This window comes from Camelus dromedarius, chromosome 2 (assembly GCF_036321535.1).
Source record: "Camelus dromedarius isolate mCamDro1 chromosome 2, mCamDro1.pat, whole genome shotgun sequence".
NCBI classification, from domain to species: Eukaryota; Metazoa; Chordata; class Mammalia; order Artiodactyla; family Camelidae; genus Camelus; species Camelus dromedarius.
The window spans coordinates 87967573-87993583 of NC_087437.1; the positions used below are offsets into that span (position 1 = coordinate 87967573).

Here is a 26011-nt window from a genome sequence, read left to right on the forward strand (position 1 = left end):
TTGTTTTTTCCGTATATATTCCCAGGAATGCGATTGCTGGATCATATGGTAACTCTACGTTTAGTTTTTAAAGTAAACTCCATACTGTTTCCATAGTGGCTGCACCAATTTACCTTCCCACCAACAGTATGAGGGTTTCCTTTTCTCCATACCCTCTCCAGCATTAATTATTTGTAGACATTTTGATGATATGATAGCTGTTCTGACTGGTGTGAGGTAATGTCTCATGGTGGTTTTTATTTGCATTTCTCTAATAATTAGGCATATGGAGCCTTCATGTGCCTGTTGGCCGTCTGTATGTCTTCTTTGGAAAAATGTCTATTTACGTCTTCTGCCCAATTTTCGATTTGATTGTTTTGTTTTTTCAATATTAGGTTGTATGAGCTATTTGTATTTTGGATTTTAATCCCTTGTTGGCCACATCATTTGCAAATATTTTCTCCCATTCCATATGCAGCTTTTTTATTTTGTTGATGGTTTTCTTTCTTGTGCAAAAGCTTTTAAATTTGATTAAGTCCCATTTGTTTACTTTGCTTTTATTTCTTTCACATTGAGAAACTAATCTAAGAAATATTGCTACAATTTATGTCAGACAATGTTTTGCCTATGTTCTCTTCTAGGAGTCTTATGGTGTCATGTTTTATATTTAGGTCTTTAAACCATTCTGAGTTCATTTTTCTGTATGGTGCAGGAGAGTGTTCTAATATCATTGATTTACATGCAGCTGTTCAGCTTTCCCAACAGCACTTGTTGAAGAGATTGTCTTTCCTCCATTGTAGATTCTTACCTCCTTTGTTCTAGATTAATTCACCATAGGTGTGTGAATTTATTCTGTGCTCTGTATTCTGTTCCATTGATTTATATGTCTATTTTTTGCAACAGTACCACACTATTTTGATTACTGTAGTTCTGTAGTATAGTCTGAAGTAGGGAAGGGTGATGCCTCTAGGTTTGTCTTTTCCTCATGATTGCTTTAGCAATTCTAGGTCCTTTGTGTTTCTATATAAATTTTAGGATTATTTGTTGTAGTTTTGTTGAAAATATCATGGGTATTTTGGTAGGGATTTCATTAAATCTGTAGATCGCTTTGGGTGGTATGGCCTTTTTAACTATTAATTCTTCCTATCCAAGTGTATAGGATGTCTTTCCATTTCTTGAAATCATCTTCAGCTTTCTTCATAGATGTTTGCAGCTGGGGTCTGTGGCACAGCGGGCAGCACATTGGACTTCTGTAGATGTTTTACAGGTTTCAGCATGTAGTTCTTTCACCTCCTTGGGTAAGTTTATTCCTAGGTAGGACATTTCATTTTATTTTTTGAAGTAACTTTAAAGAGGATTTTTTTTTTTTTTGCTTTGTCTGATAGTTCATTGTTAGTCTAAAGAAACATGACAGATTTCTGCATGTTAATCTTGTGTCCTGCTACTTCCTGAATGCATTTATTAGTTCTAACAGTTTCTATAGGGGAAGTTTGGTTGATGCATAATGCAGATACACAATGCACAGTAGCAGGGAGAGAGGAGGTCAAAGGGCAGAGAAAAAGTTTCATGTTTAAATTTTTCTTGTCTTGCCATGAAATATGAGTTTTATTTCACAGCCAGTACCTGCACACTCTTTGTGAGTGGAGTCTAGGCTTCAGTCTTTCTGTCTGTCCCAGAGATCCTCCCAGCAGCCAAGAGGTTTTGTCTCCCCAGGACCCCAAGACCGGGACGTGCAATCTGTGGCTCAGCTTGCTGGCTCTACAGGGCGAGGGTCTGCCCATGCAGACCTCTCTTCCTTTCAGATCCCTTTCCGGGGCGGAGGTCCCATCCCTATGCCTCTTTTCCATCCTACCCAGTTATGTGGAAATCTTTCTTGCAGCTTTGGTTATATAGGAGTTCTGCCAGTTTCCAGTTAGTTTTCCATGAGAATTGTTCTGTATGTAGATGTATTTTTGATGTTTGTCAGTATGAGCTCCACGTTCTCCTACACTGCCACCTTGATCTGACTCTTTAAAATAGATTTTTTTTCTTTAAAGGTTTTTCACTCCAATATTGAAAGTTTCGAGCTAGCCTATTTGGGGTATAAAGTGAAAGGAGACAGTGAAATGATCTCTGACAAACTGCCATAATATGGGGAATATGAAAGGACAGAATATAAGGGCATTGAGTAGTTGCTAAAAAATGCAGGTAGTGGTTCCAGTTAAATTGTTTGTGAGAAAAGGCAATTATTTGGAGATCAGCTCCCATGCGAACAGCCACCTACGGGTATACCAGCTGGGTTTTACGTATGCTTTCAAGTACTTTTTTTTTTTTTTTTAAAGTATATAAAGTCAGGTCAGCATAAGCTTTTAGTGTACAACTGGTTGACCCTCCATAAGAATGACATATAAGCAGTTTTATTTTCCCCCACAATTTTGTTCTATATTACCATGTTCATATAGAAAGAGGAAGCTTGTTACTCCTGTGGTTTTCTAAGAATAGACATGTGATGTATAAAACCTTTTGTTTTTCTTACAATCCACATGTAAAATTCTTATTTAGTCATACATGTTCTCTCACAATAATATTCTTGAGTCACATAAAGAAAAATCTACCTGCAGATAGTGTTAAATGGGTTCCCAATCTGTCCTTTGTATTCAGCTCAGGAAGGTATTCTTTCATGTTATGTTGCAGAATTTGGATGTGGTTTTAAACACGTCCCCTAATATACTATATTTCTGCATTAATCCAAGAAAATGAAATGGGGTTGTGGATGAGAATGAAGCTCTGTACAGCTAAGCCATTTGCACAAGAGTTGTGTAATCTTAAAATAATCTGACCTCTTTGATATTGGTCAAATATACTGGAGGGGTGTCTCAAGTCAGTAGATTGACTAGCTGATATGCCACATGAGTGAGCGAGGCACCTAAAATCAAAGAAAAGCCCTTTACTGACATAACAGTGTTTCAAAGAAATATTTTTAATCTCTGCTGTTACCTCAGAACCTCATGTGAACACCTTTTCTCTAACAAGGCGGTATCGAGGAAAAAGTTGTTTAACTTCCTACCCGGTTTTTGATAGAGCATTATAAAAATGGTGTAGACTTAGGGGATAAAATTTGATATTTTCTTTCCCCTTCAGCACTGAATCAACATCTTGACAGTTTATTGTTGATAATTAACTCTTCTTTTTTAAGAAAATGATGAATTGATTGGCTTTTTTGCAAAACACTTTTATTTACCTAACCACCATTTCATTGCTGCCTAAACAGCTGGTGTTCCATCATGAAGATCATGATACATCCTTTTTAGTCCTCACCAACTTACTTCCCAGTAATCTTGTTTTATATATTCATGAGTTTCCAGGGATGAATAGAACAAGTTGTTAAGGACTTCTCCCTTAATGTGTGTAACACATACATGCCAAATAATGATTCAGACACTGCACATCAGTGGTTGTCTACAAAATAAAATATCCTCTAGAACACATATGAAAGGAATTACTCTTCCATGTTGTCACTGAATTATAAAATTTTCTTTCTAGTAGAACTTTTCCAATAGCTTTCGTTTTGTTCTCTGATTACATTTGTTATTAATGTTGAGACTGTTTGTACAAGCTCTCAACAAGTTTTAAAAAAATTTAATTGAAGTATAGTCAGTTTAAAATGTACAATGTACAACACTAACAATTGTACAGCATTGTTGCAGTGTACAATGTTCAGCATTGTAACAATGGTACATTGTATAACATTGTGAACTGACGATACTTCAATTAAAAATTTTTTAAAACTGTTGCTGAGAGCTTGTACAATTACATTTTTTAACTGTGTTAATTTCTGGTGTACATCATAGTGATCCAGTTGTACATATATTCCTTTTCATCTTTTTCATTATAGGCAGTTACATCTTTTTCATTATAGGTCAGTTCCCTGTGCTATACAGTAGAACCTTACTGTTTATCTATTTTATATATAATAATGCATATCTGCAAATCCCAAATTCTCAGTTTATTCGTCTCCACCACCTTTCACCCCTGGAACGAGTTTTTTTATTTTTATTATTGTTACCTTCTGTTATAGATTTATTTGATATTGAACTGAGTCTGCAAGTTTAGACCCACATGGAACTGATTGCTTCATAGTTTTAGAAGCTGGTGTGCATTATTTCTGAGGTTTACATCTGATGGCACTACACAGAAAACAAATGGACATAATCATTAAGAGATGCTAAATATGTCAGTGCCCAAGTGATTGATTGAAGGCAGGGACCCTTCTAAGGAGGAAACGCCGGTTATTAAAGTGAGGTGGCTTCACACCAACAGGTGCCAAGTGAGCTGTCTGAGCGAAATGCCTGGGACAGTAATGGGCCAGTGTCTTACATTTTGTTTTATTTTAAGGAACGCAACTCTGGATGAAGCTTCTATAATTTTGGACTCTTCTCCATCTTGCATAATGAATTTTAAACTGAGCTGTATTATTTTACATTTATTCAGAAAAAATGCAATTACCCAACTAAATTCGTTTACCAGAGACATCAGTATGCTTTAAGAGTGATGTGAAAACTTTGGTGACATGCAAATATTTGACAGGCCATATGCTACTGACCAGGGGTGAGTAAATTGCAGGCCCCCCAAAATTTCAGATGTTTATCATTGTCCTTCCTTATATGGTTCACTTGATGTTTTGAAAATATCATACTCACAGAACCTCCTGCACAGAACATAGAGATTCTAACCTTGCATTCACGCTAAAGTTTTCTACTCTTTACACTGTGGGGTTTTTATGAGTGGTGGTATTTGTTATTACTTCATCACTTTTCAGTAAGTCATTTTTGTGAATTGGGAATAAATATCAACTGTAAAACACAAACTTAATAAATAGGAAAATTAATAGGAAAGTGCATTACTGAAGATGAACACCCTTTTGATTTCACGTTGGCTGATGTAAGTGGACCAAGTCTTTGTTGTGCACACATGCACCTAATAAGAGTACATTAAAAACAGAACACTGTTAAAAACAATGAGATTTTTATGAGTCATCTTACATTTAAAATTTGCAAAAATATGTGAATTACATGCAAAAAACTGGCAAAATATATGTGAAAAAATGTTTCAGTGCATTTTTTCCTTCTGAAACTGAAACTATTTACTAGGGTCACTATTCTTTTACAGCATTGCTCTAATCTAAGGGTTAGGATTTTACCTACAATTCAGATTAAGTACCAAAAGATGACAGTGGTTAAAGCAGTAAGAGGGCATCAGTGAGAGATCACAGAGAAGCACTTTGTAGTAAAATAAACTCTTTATTAAATAGTAAACATTGCTTTAAAAAAAAAAAAAACTTAAGTACCATCAGTTACAATGTGTCAATTTCTGGTGTTGAGCACAAGCCCAGTTGTGCATATACATACATATATTCATTTTCATATTCTTTTTCATTAAAGGTTATTAAAAGATACTGAAAATAGTTCTGTGCTATACAGCAGAAATTTTTTTAAAAATCTATTTTAATATATAGTGGCTAACATTTGTAAATCTCAAACTCCCAAATTTATCCCTTCCCACCCCCTTTACCCAGTAACCATAAGATTGTTTACTAAGTCTGCAAGTCTGTTTCTGGTTTGTAGATGAGTTCATGCTTTTTTTTTTTTTTTAGATTCCACATATGAGTGATATCATATGGTATTTTTCTTTCTCTTTCTGGCTTCACTTAGAATGACGATCTCTAGGTCCATCCATGTTGCTACAAATGGCATTATTCTTTTTTATGGCTGAATAATATTCTGTTGTATAAATATACCACAACTTCTTTATCTAGTCATCTGTTGATGGACAATTAGGTTACTTCCGTGTCTTGGCTATTGTATATAGTGCTGCTATGAATATTGGGGTGCATGTATCTTTTCAAATTAGAGTTCCCTCTGGATATACATACAGAATTGGGATTGCTGGATCATACAGTGAGTCTATTTTTAGTTTTTTGAGGAATCTCCATACTGTTTTCCATAAGGGCTACAACAAACTACATTTCCACCTACAGTGTAGGAGGGTTCCTTTTTCTCCACACCCTCTCCAGCATTTATCATTGTGGACTTTTGAATGATGGCCATTCTGACTGGTGTGTGGTGATACCTCATTATAGTTTTTATTTGCATTCCTCTGATAATTAGTGATACTAAGCATTTCTTCTTGTGCCTATTGGCCATTTGTAAACAATAAGCATTACTTTTTACAAGTTTAAGTGAGACAGGCATAAGAAACTAGAAGCAACAATAGGCCACTTTTATGTATCAGATGTCTTCTGTTAAAATACTTGGTACATAGTAAGTACTTAATAAATGTTTACCAAATTCAAAGACCATTTTCTCTTAGACTGGTGTTACTTAAAATCAACTTTCATTGATTATTGTTTTGTTTAGTGTCCTGAACTCTTGCTCTAGCAGAGGTTGCTCTTAGAATTAAAATAATGGCTGATTCTATGATTTCTCCTAATTCCTAGCAGTCTGTTGTTCAATGATTCTGTCATTGTTCTATTACTAGCTCCAGCATTAAAGCTCCTGAAAGCTAACATTTTCTATCATTATCTTGCTTCTGCACTCTAAACTTGTTTTATCATAAAGCTGTACTTCTATCAGTGCAGGAAGCACAGCAAGACCTCCTGTCTGCTAAACACGTTTTCCATTTAACTTCCTGTAGTAACTCTGAATGACCTTGCGAGCAGCACCCATCCAGGGCCATCCGTCGTACAGAAAAATCCTACCCCAAATCTGCCACTTGTCTGCAGTGTCACTCTTAAATATTTGACAATTCTATTACCCAGTCTCTTGGAAGGAATCATCTGTATTTGATTATTTTATTAGCATCTTTATTTTCACTAGGGATTACTGGCAGTCTATAATTTGGCCTTCTATCAAGACCACTTTACACTTTTCTTGACTAAAACATGGAAACATATTTTAACCATATGCAGCAAAGCAAAGGTTTACAGCACAGCAATTTTTCAAACAACTTAAATACTTCTAGTGATTAGAAAGTAGGACAATGAATATTCATTCTTACCTTTTTCCCCTTTTCTATTCTAGACATGATCTGTAATCTTATCCTTTTTTTTTTTTACTTTGTAAATAGAAACACACTCTATCCTTAAAAATGTCTGAAAAAAAACATTTCAAATGAGCATGATTTATAGGGAAGCAAAATAATAAAGAAGTAACTTCATTAACAATGAACTACAAACTCACTTAAAAGTAATATTCTTAAGTTGCTGAGAAGGCATACAATCACAAAATCACATGACTTCAAAATCGTAGCAGACCTCAGAAATCATCTAATTGGTTCGTTTTTACATGTGAAGAAATTGAGGATTAGAGTTTAAATTCTCTTAAAATAAAGAAGGAGTAGTCAGTCTGCGAATGAAGTGCAAGAAAAAACAGGCTTTGTAATTTAAAAACAGAGCAAAAAAAACCTCTGTAACAAAAACTATGTGAACTTCAGCACCTTTGGCTACTTAACTTTTGGGGCCTCAGTTTCTTCATCTTTTACAATAGTGTAAGATTTTAATAATTCTGTCTACTGAAGAATGTTGTTGATTGTTTCATATATCATTATTCAGGAAAATAACTTTATTTGTTAAACAAATATTTATTGAGTACCTAATATTCTAGGCATTGTCTTTAGCAGACAGGCAAAGAACTAGGAATATATAAGTCTCTGAATAAAAACTAGCATTTGTTCCCTTATCCTATCCTATCTTATCCCTTATACCTGTCTTTAATAAACATTATTGAATACCTAGTCTCTGTGCAAAGCAATGGAAATACTAGGAAAGTAAAACAGTTACAGTCCCTACTCTCAGCTTAAAATCTAGGAGAGGAAATTAATAAATTAATAATATTTGATTTGCTAAATCTGAAACAAAATGTTGTGATAAATATTAACAAAAGGATCCACTTAGGAGAAAGTATTTAAGACAGATTCTCAAATGTGAAAATGAATTGACCGTACAAAAAGCTGGGGAAAGATTATCCCAGACAATGTATACAAAACTCCTAAAAAGAAAAAATGCTTGACTTATTGAAGAAATTTCTAGTTTTTAAACTCCGTTTCAATCAAGGTCCTTTTCTTTCTACAATATATTACTGGACTGTCTGCAACAAAAAAATTAAATTCTACAATTTTGGAAACTTACCAATAAAAGCAGGCTAAATAAGCACAGAGTAAGTATCAAGGTTACTTAGCGGTAGATGTTGGCTGGACCAAACAATATGTGAAAATGAATAGAATCAAAACTAGCTAGTGATAAAAGGCAGATTATGAAATCTGGACTTCATTTTGGAGGTATTATTCTGAACATGGAAGATATGATGAAAACTACTTTAAAGAAATTTTAATCTGTCACAAATAAACTATTAAAGAACTAAATAATTACATAAATCAAGGTTTAGTTAAGGAGGGCCTAATTACAGCAGCTGAAATAGAAAATACTGCAGATATGCTACATCTGGACATGACAAGAAGCTGAGCGTGTGACACAAAGACTATCTGTGAGGCTGAAAAGCGTAACGGTGTCACAATCAGGAAGGGAAGAGGAACAGAGACTAGTGACACGAGTTCAAGAAATCTGACATAAATTGTCACATTTTAAAAAACTTCCCAATTACCCAATTCTTTTTCATAAGTAATACGGTTATACATAACATTATCTTTTCTCCAAGTGATTTTAAACACTAAACAAGCAACTTGAGATACAGTTACAAGAAGATACAGTATGCATTAATACTCCCACTTAATCCAGATAAACTCAAATTGAAGGCATCTTTGCTTTGGAAGCAAGTGCCAGCAAATGACAATTAGTCAAAAAACGATTCATCAAAAACCTACTGTCTGTAAGCGGCAGTATAGTGTAGTAGTTACCACATGGCTCTCAGGCTCTAAAACGTGGGTTTACTGGGCATTAGCTCTGCAAGCCTCTCAAATTACTCAACCCTGCTTTCTGGTAAGAGTGGTCAATGGCACCTACCTCACTTAGCTGTCCATAGGATTGAATGAATGAATACATGCAACATGCACAGAACTGTACCTAGCATATAAGCACCCAAAACTTAGCTACTGTTTATCCTGTGCAAGGCACAGGGGGAGGGGTGGGGAAAGGGGAGGGGGATTGCAAAATATGAATCACCAGTTCTAGGAATTTACCATCTATTTAGGGAGGCAGAAGTACCCTACATGCAACAACTTGAGAACAATTGAGTGTGATACTAATCATTAGTATAGTAAAAGATGAGCGATGGAAAAGATTAATGCAAGCTTATGAAACTAAATGCCTCAAGAAAAGAGGCTTTTCTAAGTAGTTACTGATTTTTTGTTCAGAAAGCATCACAAGTAACACTGATGGCAGTGGGCAGCAGGAGATTCTGTCAATCCTTAAATTCATTAATTCAAATGTAACTAATTTGGTACTTGAGATTTAGGGTGTTTAAAAATTGAAGATGAAAACTGCCAACCAAAGAACCCTCACTAAATGACTCACTGCAAAGGTAAATGAGATTAGGCCAGTGATTCTATTAACATTCCGTGACTAACACAAGTAATTCTAGTTTCTGGTTTAATATTTTGGGTCACATTATAACTCACAATAAATATCACACTCAATTTTAACAGTAACACTTTACTAAAAGATTATAGGAAAGGTTCAAACTAGAAAAAGTAAAGCTGAAAGGATTTAGTGCACTCTGATACAGTTCTGAAATATTTTCCTTCCAACTCTAGCAAAGGCCTTAATGTAGTTCTCACCTTAAGACATCTAAGCCCAGAGACAGAGATTTGATTTCAATATGAGAAGTTTAGGTAAATAACCTATTGATGGATTATTTTGTCTTGTGGTTGATTCAGTGACTTACAGATTGTAGATGCTCAGTAAATATATACACATAAACTTGGAGAGAACCCAGATCCAGAAAGTCTTGGTTCCCAGCACTGCAGCTGTGCTATCTGCACTTCAGACTGGTGGGATACAAAGCTGACAGGGAGGGCTGGTGGGGAGGGCTGTCGGGAGGCGATCACAAATACAGACCCTTCAGAAGAAATGCCCTATTTTTAAAATCTCTTTATCAGAATTAGCAATATACCATCGTTATTAAATAAACATCTTAAGATAAGTTTAATAAAATCTTAAATATTTTCATTTTTATCACTGCCTCCAAAGCATGTTCATTAAACTTGTCAAAATGAAACGAATTCTGAATTCGTATTTTTATATTTCACCTGACAGTACTTCAGCAGGTCTTGCTATTTTCAAGTTTACTTAGTAAGTTAGAGATGGCTTTTTCTCTATTTGGTATTTTAATGAGACACGTGAAGTCTGTTTTTTGGCACTCCAGATACTAATAAAACAACCCAATGCAACTATTTTAAGTTTTTAACAAAAAAGGAGATTGATGTATACTGTTAGCTACAAATCAGCTTTCAGTAAATAAAGCCCAGCTGTCACCTAGTCTGAGCACCCCACTTACTATGGATTATGTGTAGAGTGCTGTATTCTTTACTACTTGACTCCACAAACTTCACCAGTCCCGGCAAAGTGAAATGACGTGAGACACATAAAGCTGCAGTCTCTGTGCCATTCCCTAGGCCTGACCAAGCCTTCAGCTTCCTGAAATTTCAATTCCTCTAGATCTTTTTTCTCTAAACAGGAAGTATATACTTCCCCTATAATGGTTCCTGGGTCTCTTAGGGGCTTCCAGTATACCCTACTCTGACTGTGGGCTTTTGAAAGTCAGTAAATTTTAATAGAAAGAAGTTAAATTTTTATCCTAGTTTGAGGCTTAAAAGTTTGTGTATCCACATATTAAATTCAGACGGTATGACCAAAAAACCACCACTAATGATCAGAACTAAAGATAAAATCTAAATGCAAAAAGTCTTTTATACAGTATGTAAGCTTCTTTTGCTCATTCATTCACCCATTCACCTAGACATCAGGTCTTCCTGGGTGCCCAACTGCAGGGATTCAAAGGAAGTAAATAAGAAAGATTTCAAGTTTTTAAGGGTGATTAAAAGAACATGCAGATTGCATCCTTACTTGAGCATTATACATTCAAAATTTCAACACTCAACATATGTACAGGCAATTTCTGCCCATCCTGAGCATCTGTGGTATGATTTCTGCAGTACTTGACATCAACAGTACAAAGAAAACAGATGGGAGTAGTTTTTCATATTATCGTTAGAATACTGATCGATTACATGTTAAAATGATACTTCAAACTTAAAGAAGAAAAAGATAACTTGGGTTTAAACAATGCCCTATTCTTATGACAGACAAAAAGGATTACCCTCCTTTATTTATTTATTATTTATTTGGACATATTAATTTGTACTCTTTGTAAGAGGCATGACATTAGAAAACCAAAAAGGATAAATTTTTTCTTCCTGTTTCCAAAATCAGTCACCCTAGATGATCATGAGAAGAGTTAAAGAGAGAAAAAAAAAATTACTATGTATGCTATCTCATCACATTTCCCAGTTGAGTTTTTTTCTAAATGGCATTTTTGTACATTAAAACTACTGAATGCAGAATCAGATGAGGAATTTAAACTTGAAAGCAACTAAGTAATTAGTATGACAATTTAGCCTTGTAACTCAAATCTAGTAAAACAAATTAGAGGTGAAAAATTCCTAATATATGATGTGAGAATTTATCTCAATATATGTATAATCAATACATGTATAAATTATAAATTTGGGTTTTCTTTTTTTTTTTTTTGTCACTTCTTAGATCACTGAAGAGGGAAAACTAATTCATTTAAGTTAGGAACTGGGCACACCTTTTTTAAAAATTTCAACAGTATGTTTCCTTTATCTGGTGTTATAATAAATGCTCTATAAAACTGTTAGGTGAAGCCTCAGGTAAGAAAAAGTTCTGTTTTGAGAATAGCACTTATCATTGCCCAAAATATTTCAGAAAATGTTGCAGACTATAAGATATTTAGCTTGGACAACAGTAGATAACTTTGAAAAATGTTCATCAAATATTTAAAAAAGCATATTAAATGTTTCTTACCAGATAAATTATTGGATTTTTTGTATAAAAATATCACCCAAGTTTTGTAAAATGAGAACTCTGAGTTTACATTAAACATCTCTAAAATAGGTACTTTTTAAAAATCAATACTGTCATGAGATGCAGTTGTAAAAATTACCTAGATTTAGAATATAAGAAACTTAAAAGAGAAAGCCTTGAACACAATTTTTTTCCCACATAGAAGTACAGATATTAGCAGAATATCCACTAAGTAAAATGAAAATATTAACTGGTTTCTAAGACACACCATTAGTTATAACATCTAAAGTGGGATTTTATTTGATGAACTGCATAAAGCTTTCAGAACATTTGCTGCAACTCAGATAGAAAAAGAGGCAAGTATTCACATATTATGTTAGTCTGTAGGCAAGAAAGGCATTTCAACTAAAATATGTCAATCCCCGAATCTGAAATCGGTTAGACATTACTGATGTAGTATGTGGAAGAATTTCTGTATAGAAGATTTTTCAGGCTGACATACAGTACTCAATGCTGTTAAGAGTTAGGTAAAATCAGTCTTTTTTTTGTTAAGCAATGCCTCATTTCCACTAAAGCTTGGTCTTCAGTCCCACTACCCAATGCCTGCCTTACATTAAGTCGTGCTTCACTGGACCACATAAAGTGTTTACATTATAAAAGGCTTCTAGGTCACTTGGTTCAAGTGTAACTGCTGGTTTCATTAATGTTCTGGGAGCAGGGGAACTCTCTCCAATAATTCTCAGGTTGGTAAATTTGATTTTCCAAGTATTTTCCACAAAAGGGCAGCGGATGAGTCCAAAAATTTGTTCAAAAATGCCCAAACAGGTGTTCCCTCGGTGGACAGTCCCCGCAACGCCAACCATAACTAGCCCATGGGGAGAAGCAGCACATTTGAGTCCATGGGAATCTAGATTGGGGCTGAGAAAAAGATATTCTTCTTTCACTAGTGACAGCAGACGAAGGCTCACAATTTCTGCTCCATGGTAGTCTATCACATTTTGTTCAGATGTGTTGTAATAAAACCTAAGCTTGACATCATGCCAGAAGTGCTGTGGCCCCCATTCATCTTGAGGTGGTCCCAGAAAAGGATTCTGAGAATTAAGAAGTCCAAAGAACCAGTGACAGAATTCTTCACCTAATCGACGAAAATCAACCTTTTCAGCTTTTTTCTCTTCTTTCTCCTGCTGATTAAGATAAAATAAATATAAAATAAAACCAAGGTTAATTCTCAAATCTATTTTGTATCTAGCCTGTTTCGGAGCTAAGTTTTAATGTACTGATTATAGCAGAAAGGAAATGAACTACATGTGAACTCACTGAAACCATTATACATAGTAAATTCTTTCTCAAAAAGGGGAAAAATCATTTTAGAATTTCTCAGCTTAAACTTCTGAAAATTCAGCCAAGAAATTAAGGCTTAACAAAGTCTTAAAATATCAGCGTGAAGAAATGGTCAATAATGATTTACATAAGCATTTTCTCTTGATTGTCGCAGTGATTTCATAGGTGTTTATCTCTTAAAACTTTCAAACTGTATGCTTTAAACGGATACACCTTGCTGCATGTAAATTATATCACAATATAGTTTATAATAAACAAGCATTTTCACTGTCTTTAAACAGGTACTTCTAATATGATTGAAATAGGTTATTTTCTATGATTGGGATAATTTTATACTATTTCTTTTTCCCCCAAGGAAATATTATTGCAAAAATATACCTGTTGGGCTAGATTTATATTGGATGATATATTCCAGAGCATAGCAGGACCCCATTTAGATGGTTGAAGATCTTGTATTTACTGAGCACATGCTATTATTAAATGCACTAGGCACTGTGCCTGGCACTTAGGTGCTACTTTCTTCTATCTTCACAAGCCTTATGACATAGATAGTATCATTATGCCCATTTTATAAAGAAAACAAGGCTAAGAAAGGTCGTTACTTGCTCAGGGTTACACTTGGTGTATAGAAGACCCTAATCTGACATCATGTCTATATGATTTCAAAGTCAACATTCTTTCCAGTACATTAAGGAAGCCCATAGAAGATCCTTTCTTAATGTGAAGGCAAACATCTCTCACTGTAAAACCCCATTAATTCCATGTGGTACATAGCTCTAAAAAACTACAAATTACTTAAAGGTTCATTCAAATGATATTTAAATATTCACACAGTATCTAAAATGTACAGTGGAGATACAAAGAAATAGGAACAGTCAATGGAGCTGGAGGAAATTACTAAAACAGGATTTTTTTCTAGCTTAAAAAAAAAGTTTCTTTCATGAATGTTCTGCAATTTAATACCAAACAAAGTCCTCCAAATGAGAAAGGGTTTACAACAGCATTTTTTTTAAGTGGAAAAAAATAATTACAGAGAACCAGAAGCTAAATTAAATTGATCCTGTGATCTATCCACTCTCTTTAAAAATTAACAGTCCTTGTTTGATAAAGGGATAAAAACATTTTTCCTCACAAATCAACAGAATATTATATATACATTACTAATATCAAAAATATTTTGTCAGGTGCTTTATGGCTCTTCCTTTAGGATGCAAAAGATATAAAGTAAAGCTAAAATTATAAAAAATTAAAAAATTAACCATGTCATCCCAAGATTTAGGATTATCTGAAGATTTTTACATAGAACTATGGTTCAGCACATGACTATAAGATCTGTTTTACCTGTTCAGAGAATTTAATGTCTTCTGTCTTAACTGGCTCTGGCGTTCCCTTCAGCTTCAGTTTTAACTGCTTTTTCCAGTAGTCCTTTGCATGCTGAATAAGATTGTGTTTTTCAGTAGCTGGAGGTATAATAACCCCCTGTGTTGCCAAGTACTTAAATATGACGTCTCGGTGGACCTTTTTACGCCTCAAAAGCTCGTCTACACTTTGACTGTACACTAATATTGCACGAATGGCATCTAGAAGAAAATTGTAAAGATTAATAGAAAACCACAAGTCATTTGTAAATTATCCAGGGTCAGCAGAAACTCTATCGAATAATATTTAAAACTCTTGTCATGGCATTATTGCTTTTCTATGAGATGGTTATCATTTTAAAAAACGAGCAAGTGTGCTGTCAGGTTTTGAGTTTTAAAAAACTTCTTTGGGGAGGGTACAGCTCAGTGGTAAAGCACATGCTTAACAGGCACGAGGTCCTGGGTTCAATCCCCAGTACCTCCATTTAAAAATAAATAAATGAATAAATAAATTCCCCCTAATTCCCCCCTCCACCAAAAAGAAAAAAACTAAAAAAAGTTAAAAACAAAAAAAAAACCCAATTTCTTTATGCTATATATTTCCCTAAAATTCCTCCTTCCTTTCACTTCTCATAAGAGATTGTGAATTTCTGCATTTTCTTTTAAAGAATGGTTGTATTTTAAGAAAAAATTTGCAAAGAAAAAATATTTTTTCTAATAAGGTCAATAGACCTAAATTCATTTACAATCCCTAAAAATAGGTAAAGTTGCAATGTCTTATATGTGCAAGAACTTTCAGTTCAGTCTTCTCACTCTAGAGAGAATGAAAGTCAGGGATACTTGAGGGATCAACAATTACACTTCTAAGAAGTGGCAGAACCAAGACTTGTATGCTCTCTTCTTTCAATTTTAAAGAACTTCTATTAAACAACAAACTAAAGATTATTTTTAACATGTATGAAGTATACAGAATGGTAATAAAATGAACTCCCATATACACATCACACAGCTTAAGACATAGGAAATTACTAGTATCTTTGAGGCCCTCATTTTACCTCTCCCTACTTAAGGTTATTTATTCCCTCTCTTCTCACATGTACTGACTGTCCTAAACCTTGCTTATCATTCCCTAGATTTCCTTTATAGTTGTACAGCATAACTCTGTAGCCCTGCATAATATACTTTGGTAATTTTTGAATGTTCTATAAATCTAATCCATTGATACACACAGTCTTCTGTAACTAGCTTGATGTTTTTGAGATTAATCTATGTGGATAGATACAGCTGTTGGAGTTAATTCATGCCAGCACTGTACCACAGATAATAAATATTAATTGACTCTACCACAAGGTATCTATCCTTTTGTTTATGGGCTTTTATTATCTGTATCCAATTACAAACACTATTACTTGGAACGTTTCCATACATGTCTCCCAGCCCAGAGGGGCAAGCAGCCTGAGCATCACCTGGAGCTTGTTACAAATGCAGAACTTCTGGGCCCACTCCAAAACTATCCACTCAGAATTTTAACAAGATCCCCTGAGGGATTCACAGGCACACTTAAGTTTGAGAAGCTCAGGTAAGCAATCTTCCACTCTAGGAGTTAATATCAAACTTTTTCCAAAGTAGTAGTTCTAATTTATACTCCCCCAGTAGTTGTCAAAAGACTTACTTCACAAGATCACCAACACTTCAACTTTACACGTTTAGTTTTTGCCGATTTGGTACATATAAAAGACATCCTGTATTTTTGGTTTTCATTTCACTGCTTTCTAACGAGGTTGACTATCTTTTCATATGCTTTTTTTTTTTTTCCTCTGAGAAACGTCTCTTCAAATCATGTAGCATTTTTGTACTGGGTAGGTTCTTATTTGCTTTTAGATTCACCATTAATTAAATCCAGCATTTTTATCGATTACAATTTTAAACCACACTCACCGAGACAGTTAGTATGTAAAATACATAAATGCCAAAGAACTACATTAAGTCTGAAGTTATCTTCAGTCTAAATTCTTAAAAATGTAAATCGACTTAAAAGCAGAGAAAGTTTTAAAAGGCAGACTCTAACTTAAGTCATGCTAACACAGAAGTCGGAAATCTTCGCATTTTAAAGTAAAATTCAGCAAATTTAAAATAAAACTAGTCAGGTGATTACAAAATGATATAAGTGCTTACATTACATTTTTATATGTACTAGTTACAACCAGACTGAATACTTATAATCCATGAAATCCACTCTACCGAAGTGTTCATTTGGCTCTGAAAGTAATTTACTCCTAGTACACAGAAACATCTCAGAAAAAAATCGGATCCACAGAGACATGGACTCAAACTATCCGCTCTTTTATCAGTCGTTGCTTTCGGAGCAGATTGATAGAAAATGTTTGCTATCTTCTAAGCTTGAAGAAAATGAGCAGGAGCTGACACTCCTCAGCTAATCGAAACTGAAAATGGAAAAAACGCTGACTCCTCGGAAGTTTTTTTTTTTTTTAAATCACTATTTACGTACTCTGAATCCTCGAAACAAGCAGCATTTGCCCATAACATTCAATGGATAAAACCTGGAAGCAGCGCCGTTTCCACCTACTCCACTTCCTGGAGAGGCTTGCCGCGGGAGGGACGCCCGAGGCTGCTCTGTGGTTCCAAGACCACCGAGGCCAAGACTCCCTAGGGTTCCGCAAAAGCACGACGCCGGACGGGCTAGGGGCGAGGCCTTGCATGGCCTCCACTCGCACGCTCCCCCAAGCTGGGGGTCAGTGAGGCCTGGAGAGGGACGCCGGCCCTTGGGGAGGAGGGTTTACCCTTACCTTGGCGGTCCTCAGGCTGCACCAGGCGGTTGGTGATGGTGTCGCACAGAGCCATGATCTCTTCGTTGTCCAACAGGCCGAGCAGGTTACGACAGCCCTCCATCTCTGGGTAGCTGAGCCCCGACATCTCGACCCCCGGGAAGGGGGGAGAGGACCACGCCAAAAACTTTCCTCAACTAGGCCCACCGGGCCGGCGCCTTGGCAACAGATACCGGAAGTGCCTTTCCCGTTGTTCGCCGCCAAAAAGCCGCCGGTATTCCAGATCTGTGGGCGGAAGTAATCGTCAATGAGGGCAATGAGGAAACGCGGTGCTCCGCCTTGTCGTTCCGGGCTGGCGGGGACTAAGGGGACTCCCACCGATCTCACTTTAGCGAAGCACCGCGTTTACACCGGGAACATCAACCTTCCACAAGGGAAAACGAAATCCTGAGCTCCTCAAGAGTCCGTCCTGCAAAAGAGCAGCAGGGATGGTTGCGCAGGCGCAGGTGCGTGGAAAGCCGGCGGCGGCCCCCGCGAGGGTGGGGGGGCTCCCGTGATGCCGCGGGGCCGGCCAATGGAGGAGCCTCCTCCCCGCCCGCGGGTCCGCCCCCGGGAGCGCTCGCACGTCCTCTGCGGCCGCTTCTGAGTGCGACACACCTGTAGTTGGAGATCCTTAAGTTACATAGTTCTGTGTTAAAATAGTTTCATTCTGTTTAACATGATCCTTGGAAAAGCTAAGAAAAAATCCACCTATCCTGTGCCTCTCCTGCCCGCCTCCAGCTGACTTTCCTCGCCAACAGTCAGGGATCGGCTGTTGCTTCTCTTCTGATCCTCGCCGGCTTGCCTTTTGGAGAAGCGGTATCGGAAACAGTTTTAAGGTTGGGGACTCTGGAAGCCAGGCTGCCAGGGTTTTATTCAGCTCTTTACTAACCGTGACAGTGAGCAAGCTCTCTGGTTCCCCAGTTTTCTATCTGGAGATGGATCTCGTAGAGGTACCCATCTCAAAGGGCTGTTGGGGCCGGGGGAGGGGGTGAAGAACTGTGCCTGGCTCCTAGAAGAGCCCAGAATATATTAGCTCTTATTATTACTGTTAGTGTGACAGCTACCCACATTCACGAGAGGGAAACTTCAGACCTAAACGCGTTGGCACTTGCCAACTTGCCATTGTCTCCTAACATTGTTTTAGTCATATTTTAGATTTGTTAACGTTTAGATTATTGCCAGTTAGTAGCTGAAATATACACATGTGCAGATCCAGTTGAGCAAACTTAAAAAAAATCACAGCTAAATATCAGTCATAAAATATACTGTAAATATAGTTTTTAAAGTAAGGCGTACAAAACATGCCTAATCTAATTTACCAGTGGATACTATTTGGGGTATCATTTACTCAACAGATACCAATTCTTTGTTTTTCATTAAGTACTGAGTGCCTACTATGCTAGGTATTGAAGATGCAGAGTAATGACCCAGACCCTCCTTCAAGGAGGTTTTGGGAGTGTTGCAGGTAAAGAGGTAAATTTTCACAATACTGATGTGGAACCACATGGAAAGCATGCCCAACTTTTTCATTCATTTATTTCTTTAAAAAATGTATTTTTTGAGCACTACTTGCTAGGCATTGTTCTTTATTCTGGGAACAAACGCAAGTCCTTTGGAGCTTGCATTCTAGTGAGAGGAAACAGACAATAAACATCCAGACAGTACTATGCCTGGAAATCCTATGGAGAAAAATCAAAAGGAGAGGGTTGGAGTAGAGGATGTTGCTATTTTATACAGGCTGTCAAGAAAGACATTGAAGGAAAGACTTGAAAAAAGTGAGAGGCTGAACCACAGAAGAGTGTTCTAGGAAGAAGCAATAGTAGAGGGTCTGAGGAAAGAACAGAGGACTTGGCATGTAGGAAAGGCAAGGAGGCTGGAGCAGCTTGTGCAAAGAGGAGGCATTAAGCAGTGAGTTTAGAGTTGTACTCAAGATTGATTGAGAGCAGATTTCTCAACCGTGGCGCTGTTAACATTTTGAGTGGGATAATTCTTTGCTATGGGGCTGTCCTATGCGTGGTAGGATGCTTCACAGCATCCCTGGCCTATACCCACTAGATGCCAGTAGCACCTCCTCCCCAAGCTGGGCTACCAAAAATGTCTCCAATTCTCCAGATGCTTCCTAGGGGGCAAAATTCCTCCAGTTGAGAACCACTGATACAGTGTCACCTGTCCAAAAGTGCTGAAGAGGTGAAAATATTCTATGTCTGGGCTAATACCCTAACCATCAGTGCATGTGGCTACAGAGCTCTTGTTGTGTGGCTAGTACAACTGAGGAACTGAATTTTAATTTTAATTTTAATTAAATTTTAATAGCCACATATGGCTAATGAATACTCTTAGATAGTACAGTCTGGAACCTTGTAGGCCACTGTAAAGACTTTGGCTTTTATCTCTTACCCTTCTGCCTGCATTTCCTATTATTCTCTGTCTCTCACTCCAGACTAGTCACAGTGGTTCCCATGCTGTTTGTTCCTTAAACTTGTCATGCAGGTCCTTGCCTCAGTCTCTGTTCTTGCTGTTCTGCCTGGCACGTTCTCCCCTCAAATATCTGAATGGCTCGCTTTCCCTTATTTCATTCAGGTCCTTGCTCAACAGTCACTTATCAAAGAGGTATTATCATCTCTTATCACCATCCTGTTTAAAATCATCACCTACAATGCCATGCTTACTTATACCTTCCCTACCCACTTAATTTTTCTCTCTAGTACTTATACTGTAGGTTTGTTACCCCCCGCTCCCGCCCCCGGTAGAATGTGAGTTCTCTGAGCCAGAGGTTTTTGTTTCCTTCCATTGCCTGTTTCAGAGCGTGGCACATAGTAGGTATGCAGTGAATATTTGTTGAATAATTGAATGAATTGCAAAGCCATTGGAAAATTATAAACTGAGGAATGGCATGATCTGACTAGTTTTCAAACTGCATCATTTTGGCTGCTGGTGTATAGAACAGACCGCATGAAGGGCAAGGGAAGAGGCAGGGAACCCAGTTAGAAGACTACTACAATAGTCCATGAGAGTGGAGGGCATGAGAGTGAGTCAGGGCTGATGGCAAGGTTTTGGTTTGGGCAACTGGAGTTGCTGTTTACTGAAAGGAGGAAGACTGGAAGAAGTAGGTTTCAGTGGAGAAATCCGGAGTTATTAGGAGAGATTAGTCTTTGTGGAGAGTGTGGTGATGCCCAAGAAGATTAAGCGAAGAATGAGGGGTGAGGTGGAAAGAGAACCACAGGTAAAAGGAATGAAAAAGAATTACAGGGAAAGGGAGCGGTAGTGAAAAGTGCATGGAATAAAACAGCATGGCTAGAGCAAGGGGTGGTACAGAAGCCATGGCAGAAAGAGAAATGTAGAAAAATCCTAACAGGAAGGGCTCAGCACCAGGCAAGACCAGCTGCCTTTTAACTGCTGTGTAAGTCTGAGCACAGTGGGATATGCTGAATTGCCTTAAAACTTATGCTGGAACTTGAATACAACCGGTCCCCACACCTCTTTGAGCTGTTTTCATTAGATTCCATTCTTGTGGTTTTGATTACTGAATACTGTGAGAAAAAAGTTTTCTAGAGTAGAGTGGTTTGGGGCATTAGACCTGTTAAAATATCCATTCATTCAACAGTGGTAAATTATTTAAGTACCTGTTGATAGGGAAGTTCTTAAATGTCCTGGAAACTGAGTTTCTAAGAAGCCTCTATGAATTTAATAGTTTACTTTCCAGGGAAACATGAAGAACCTTGTTTCTTTAGATCTGTGGTTTTCAAACCTAGGTGTGTATCAAAACCACCAGGAAGACTTCTTAAATGACTGATTAGCACTGCACCTGATCAAAAATTTAGTATTTCTAACAAGTTCTCAGGTGATGCCTCTTCTGCTGTTCCGGGGAGCACCCTGGAAGAATCACTGCCGGTAGGAGAGAATGAAACATCAACCAGCCATGTCTGTACCAGACCACATACTTTGTCTCTGAAATCACTGATCCTCAGGCAAGCCTAACCCTCTCCACTTGAGTATAGTAGATCCATTCATGCCCTACACTTGGAGGGAAAACTGCATGGCACCACGGTTTGAGGAGGAAACATTGGCTTTTTTCAGTCCCATCTTTCCAACTATTAGTTGTGTGACTTTAGTCAAGTTATTTAACCTTTCTGAGCCTTGGTGTCTAAAAAGCAGTGTTCATATCTACCTTTGGGTTGTTTTAACAATTTGAGGTGATACATACACAGTAGCTGGTACACAGTGATTTAGTAAAACAGAAACCATTTCTTCTCCAGTGTGCAGTACCCATAAATGAGGCATGAGCCTCTCTCCCATTTTTAGTTTTTATTCAGTGTAATACTGGATTGCCTCCATTTCAAATATTGATATACAGCCCAAACTTCTGGCCTTGTTAGCAGCTGATTCTTGAAATCAGTCTAGATCTTATGTTATGAAAGCAGTCTAATTTGTTTATCTTGGAAGTGTATTTAATATTTGATTGCTTCCCAGCATTCCTCAAATTTCAGAAAAGAAAAAATGGAAAGACTAGATAACCCCAATTATTTTATCTAAACACCTCAATACATTTAATAGTCTAAGATCATATGACCATAAATCATAGATGCAGAATTCTAGATCTAGAATGCTTCAGTAACTTTCTCGGTGTTCTTCAAAGCATAGCATTTATAATATGTACACATCACTGTAATTAACACAATTATTCTTTCATTTCCAGTGCTCTTTCGCATCAAAGACATGCTCTTTCTACTCTGTCCCCCATTTTTTCAAGTTGCAAGTTAGAGCAAACAGTGTAGGGGGTTTTCCTTTGTAAGAGAACCAAGAGTAGGAGCCCTCCCACCCAAGGGCCTCACTTTTAGATACACATCACTAACCAGCTTCAACATTTTGCCATTGAAATGCTTTTGTAGGAAGTAATTTTCAAAATTTACATCTTATTTCAAAGTGACTTCCCAGCCTTTTTTTGTTTTAAGTTCCGCCAGAGGCTTTACATCCCTGGAGAGTTACCAGTCTAGATCAGTCTATTTACTGTCTTGCTTTTGGTGATTCTGGTGTCTGTCTTCCACCTACAAAGTTTGCAGAGGGCCTTGTATCACACTGAAACCATTTACTCGAAATGACTTTAGTAACCAGCATTCTGTCAACTTGTAATTCCTACATCTGAACATGGACATTACTTTAAATAATGTCTAAAAATATCTATTTTGTGTAAACTATATTGTTCTGTTTTTTAAAATCACTCAATAATCTGAATATGGTAATATTAACTGTAATACCTCCTTCTCTTATGAAACAGAAATTTCTTAGTTAATATATACCTTAAGTCTAATTCCTTCAGAAGCAATGTGCTACATAAAACTGAACACTTCATTACCAACAAGGACAATGTTTTATTGAACAAATCTATGTACAGTACAAAAAATTTCTTGAAATGAGACACTATTGTTGATTTATTGCAGTTCAATGGCTCAGTTTTAATTTGTACTCTTATAAAATGCAAAGTAAAATAATTTAATGTTCAACAAGGAAGCACAAATTTCCTTTCTTGCTGAATCTGTAATATCTTTCACATATTAACAGTCCCAAAATGCATATGCAGCATTTAGTCATTCTGAAAAGGTGTTTTACAGTACCAAATAAATTAAAAAATAAACACTATCATCCCTTTTAGGTTTTTCATCCATACTACAGTTTAAACCAAACATGAAAGGAGTACAGCTGAACCTTCAAGTGTGATTTGAGAAGAATCACAAGTTCAGTGTTATAAGTTATCTATTCATTATATAATTGGTGTTTTTAAAAAAACGAATATGGCTAAAGCCCAAAGTACCAGTGTCCTTGTCCACGGAGGTTCTTTTCTATCTTCTCCATAGTATCTGAGCAGCAAAAATTCAGATTTGCTTTTTTTTTTTTTACCTTACTGAAACAGCAGAAAGTTAATATTTAATGTTTCAAAGGAAATTTTTATTTAAAAACAAAAAATTGAAACTTGGTCCATGTAAGATAAACATATCCTCAAAACAGAAGTAGAAAAGAAAATGAGAAGAATTTGAGGGATAAGAAGAAAGTTTCCTTATCTTCTGAACCCCACATTAGAACTGTTGGAAGTTTATGCACCCTATAAAAGCAAAATGATGTACATTTATGTTTTATAAGGCATACATAAGAAAATGTACACATTCTTTCAACGGCAATTATTTGATACACATATAAAGAGGTTAGAACAATGGTCAGATAGAATTTCGTAAAACATTCCTTGATTTATGATTTATTGGTTTATGTATAAACCCATTTGACCTTAGAGTTCCAGAAACAGTTTTCCCTTAGCAACACAAAGTAGAAATAAAACCTCAAATTAAAGACAAAAAAATAACAAGTGGATTATGTTTAAAAACATCTTGGTATGAACTGCAAAATGAATGAAAATAACAATCTGTAGACATGGATTTATGTCAATAGTTACAACTTAGAAAAAATTAAAAGTTAAAGATGTGATAAAATGTTAAGCTGTGATTTTAAACTTCTGAAAAATGTACAAAGCAGAAATTGTATTTCAAAAAAACTTCATTGTCCCTTTGAACTAGTTTCCAAACTGACTTCTTATTACATGATGTATTTTAGACTGAACTGAAATAGAACTCCAGTATTACATTTTTAGTATCAGGAAGTATGGAAAACACTTTTTTCTTTAGTTGACCTTAAAGGATTTTAAACTGTGTTAGGAGTTGTGTTTACTTATGTTATTTAAATGTAAATTCCACAGCCTAACTTAGGCTACATTAACAGAACAAAAACCTGATTTGATTGGAATGGATTCATGACTATCAGCTGCATAGTGGTGAATGCCTGTGATAAGTAAACTAATAGAACTGGGAGGGTTTGTTTGAATATGTGATCTGCCATGATCTAGTAATCCTATTTTAATAAAGTTTGGATGCTACCCTGGAGGAAAAGTCACACTTCCTCAGTAACTTCATTCAAAATGCTTTAATGTTTAAAAAATTTATAATAGAGTTTGATGAGATTATATGCTTTGAACAAGAATGTGTCAGAATAACTGGAATATTTGGTATATTAATAGCTCTGTTTCTAAAGAATTTGCCTTTGCATTTTTGTTCATTTTACCCCTGCTATCGATTAACACGCTATTAGGTAAAAGGAGGTCTTTAAGCATCCTCTTTTAGAGACTGTACAAGTGGAACACATCTGAGAGGATATTTTTAAAAACTTTTTTGTTTTACAATTTATTAAATTAAAATCTTCCTTAGGAAAATTACTGGTCATTAAGGAAAATAAATGCATCAGCATACCTTATTGTGTTCTTGCTGTGCAAATGTTTGTGTAAATATTTCCTTTTATATATAAAAATTACTATTCAAATCAAATTTACCAGAAATAAGAAAGCATGAGTAATACAGCTTATTTTAGAATTAACTCTCCTAACTGAATAAAACCAATGAATTCTTAATGATTCTCGGCTGCATGTTTTTTTCAGCCAGTTATTCTTAGAGGACTGTACTTGGATAACACATTAATGTCTAACGGACCTTACTAAGAATCATCAAGTAATGTCCTAACCCTACTCTACGTACAAACGGAAATATCCCAGTGTGCTTATACCATTATTCACATTGAATAATTAATTTGCAATTCAGTGTTTTCCTTCAACCAAGATAGCCTTAATGGTCTTAGATTCCTCTCATCTCTCCCAAATTACTGACTGTATGTTTTCTACTGACGCTGCTTCCTTTTAAATATAACTCATTGGTATTACAAAAATGGAAAGTGAAAGATTCTGTCAAGAGCTAAAGCTTATTAGCAAAGTACTGTTTTATTTTTTAATTTTCAATGCTGACATGTCATTCATTGAACTTTGATCTAATCAATCACCTGGAAACAAGTCACAATCTTTTATGGATAGCATGGTGATAAATCAAGTTTAATTTTCATCTATCAGTTTCTAAATTATAATAAACCAAACAGAAATGGTTCCTTAAAGTGTATTTGACCAGGAAGGAGGACATAATCTGATTATGCATGACAAGAAAACAAATCCCATTTGTAGAATACTTTTGAAGTTGTTTATTGTAAACCAACCCTCCCCCTTTTTTTAGAATGGGTTAGTTTTTCCCTTTCTGTAAGGCCATAGCTGGTTATTCTGTCTAGTTGAACACGTTTCTCACATAAGCGAAACTGAACATGCTGCTATCGATCATCAACTTCTTAAAAAATGTGGTTTTCTGGATAACTGGTACTTTGGGAGTTTTGTAAATAACCCTTTTGGAGTCTAAACCAGCACATCTCCTCTGTGAGTTCATTCTAGAAAATGTGCTTTGTCTTTATCTTTAGTAATCCAAGACCGCTCTAAAATTAAGGCCATCAGGGAAATAGCAAACTGATGATGCATTTTCTTGTAGTGCTTTTTTGCACACTACTGCTTGATCGACAGATCTTTCTGAAACATTTTTATCAGGCACCTGTAAAACAGA

At 36.2% G+C, this 26011-nt stretch overlaps 2 protein-coding genes and 1 long non-coding RNA gene across 9 annotated transcripts in view; 1 reads left to right on the top strand and 2 right to left on the bottom strand.

The window, feature by feature from the left end:
* Positions 1-6798: 6798 nt before the first annotated feature.
* Positions 6799-18024, bottom strand: C2H3orf38 (chromosome 2 C3orf38 homolog). 3 transcript variants are annotated; one of them, XM_010978520.3, is made up of 4 exons: positions 17889-18024; positions 17523-17786; positions 14699-14937; positions 6799-13200 (listed from the first exon to the last, which is right to left on the bottom strand). In XM_010978520.3, the coding sequence occupies exons 2-4, from the start codon at positions 17647-17649 to the stop codon at positions 12625-12627; spliced, it is 942 nt and encodes a 313-aa protein (XP_010976822.1). In that variant the 5' UTR covers positions 17650-17786; positions 17889-18024; the 3' UTR covers positions 6799-12624. The 3 variants fall into 3 exon arrangements, with proteins under 3 accessions (XP_010976822.1, XP_010976823.1, XP_010976820.1); XM_010978521.3 differs by having other exon boundaries at positions 6799-13197; positions 17523-18005; XM_010978518.3 differs by having other exon boundaries at positions 17523-18004.
* A 105-nt stretch (positions 18025-18129) lies between these two features.
* Positions 18130-26011, top strand: part of LOC116154746 (uncharacterized) — a 57885-nt gene continuing 50003 nt past the window's right edge. For all 5 annotated transcript variants that reach the window (XR_010384807.1, XR_010384804.1, XR_010384806.1 and 2 more), the window contains exon 1: positions 18130-18379. This is a non-coding gene — a long non-coding RNA (uncharacterized LOC116154746). The remainder of the gene's footprint in view (positions 18380-26011) is intronic.
* Positions 23393-26011, bottom strand: part of ZNF654 (zinc finger protein 654) — an 85807-nt gene continuing 83188 nt past the window's right edge. Inside the window, exon 9 of the mRNA XM_031457509.2 lies at positions 23393-25999. Within this exon, the coding sequence (XP_031313369.1) occupies positions 25992-25999 (8 nt within the window). The 3' untranslated portion in view covers positions 23393-25991. The remainder of the gene's footprint in view (positions 26000-26011) is intronic.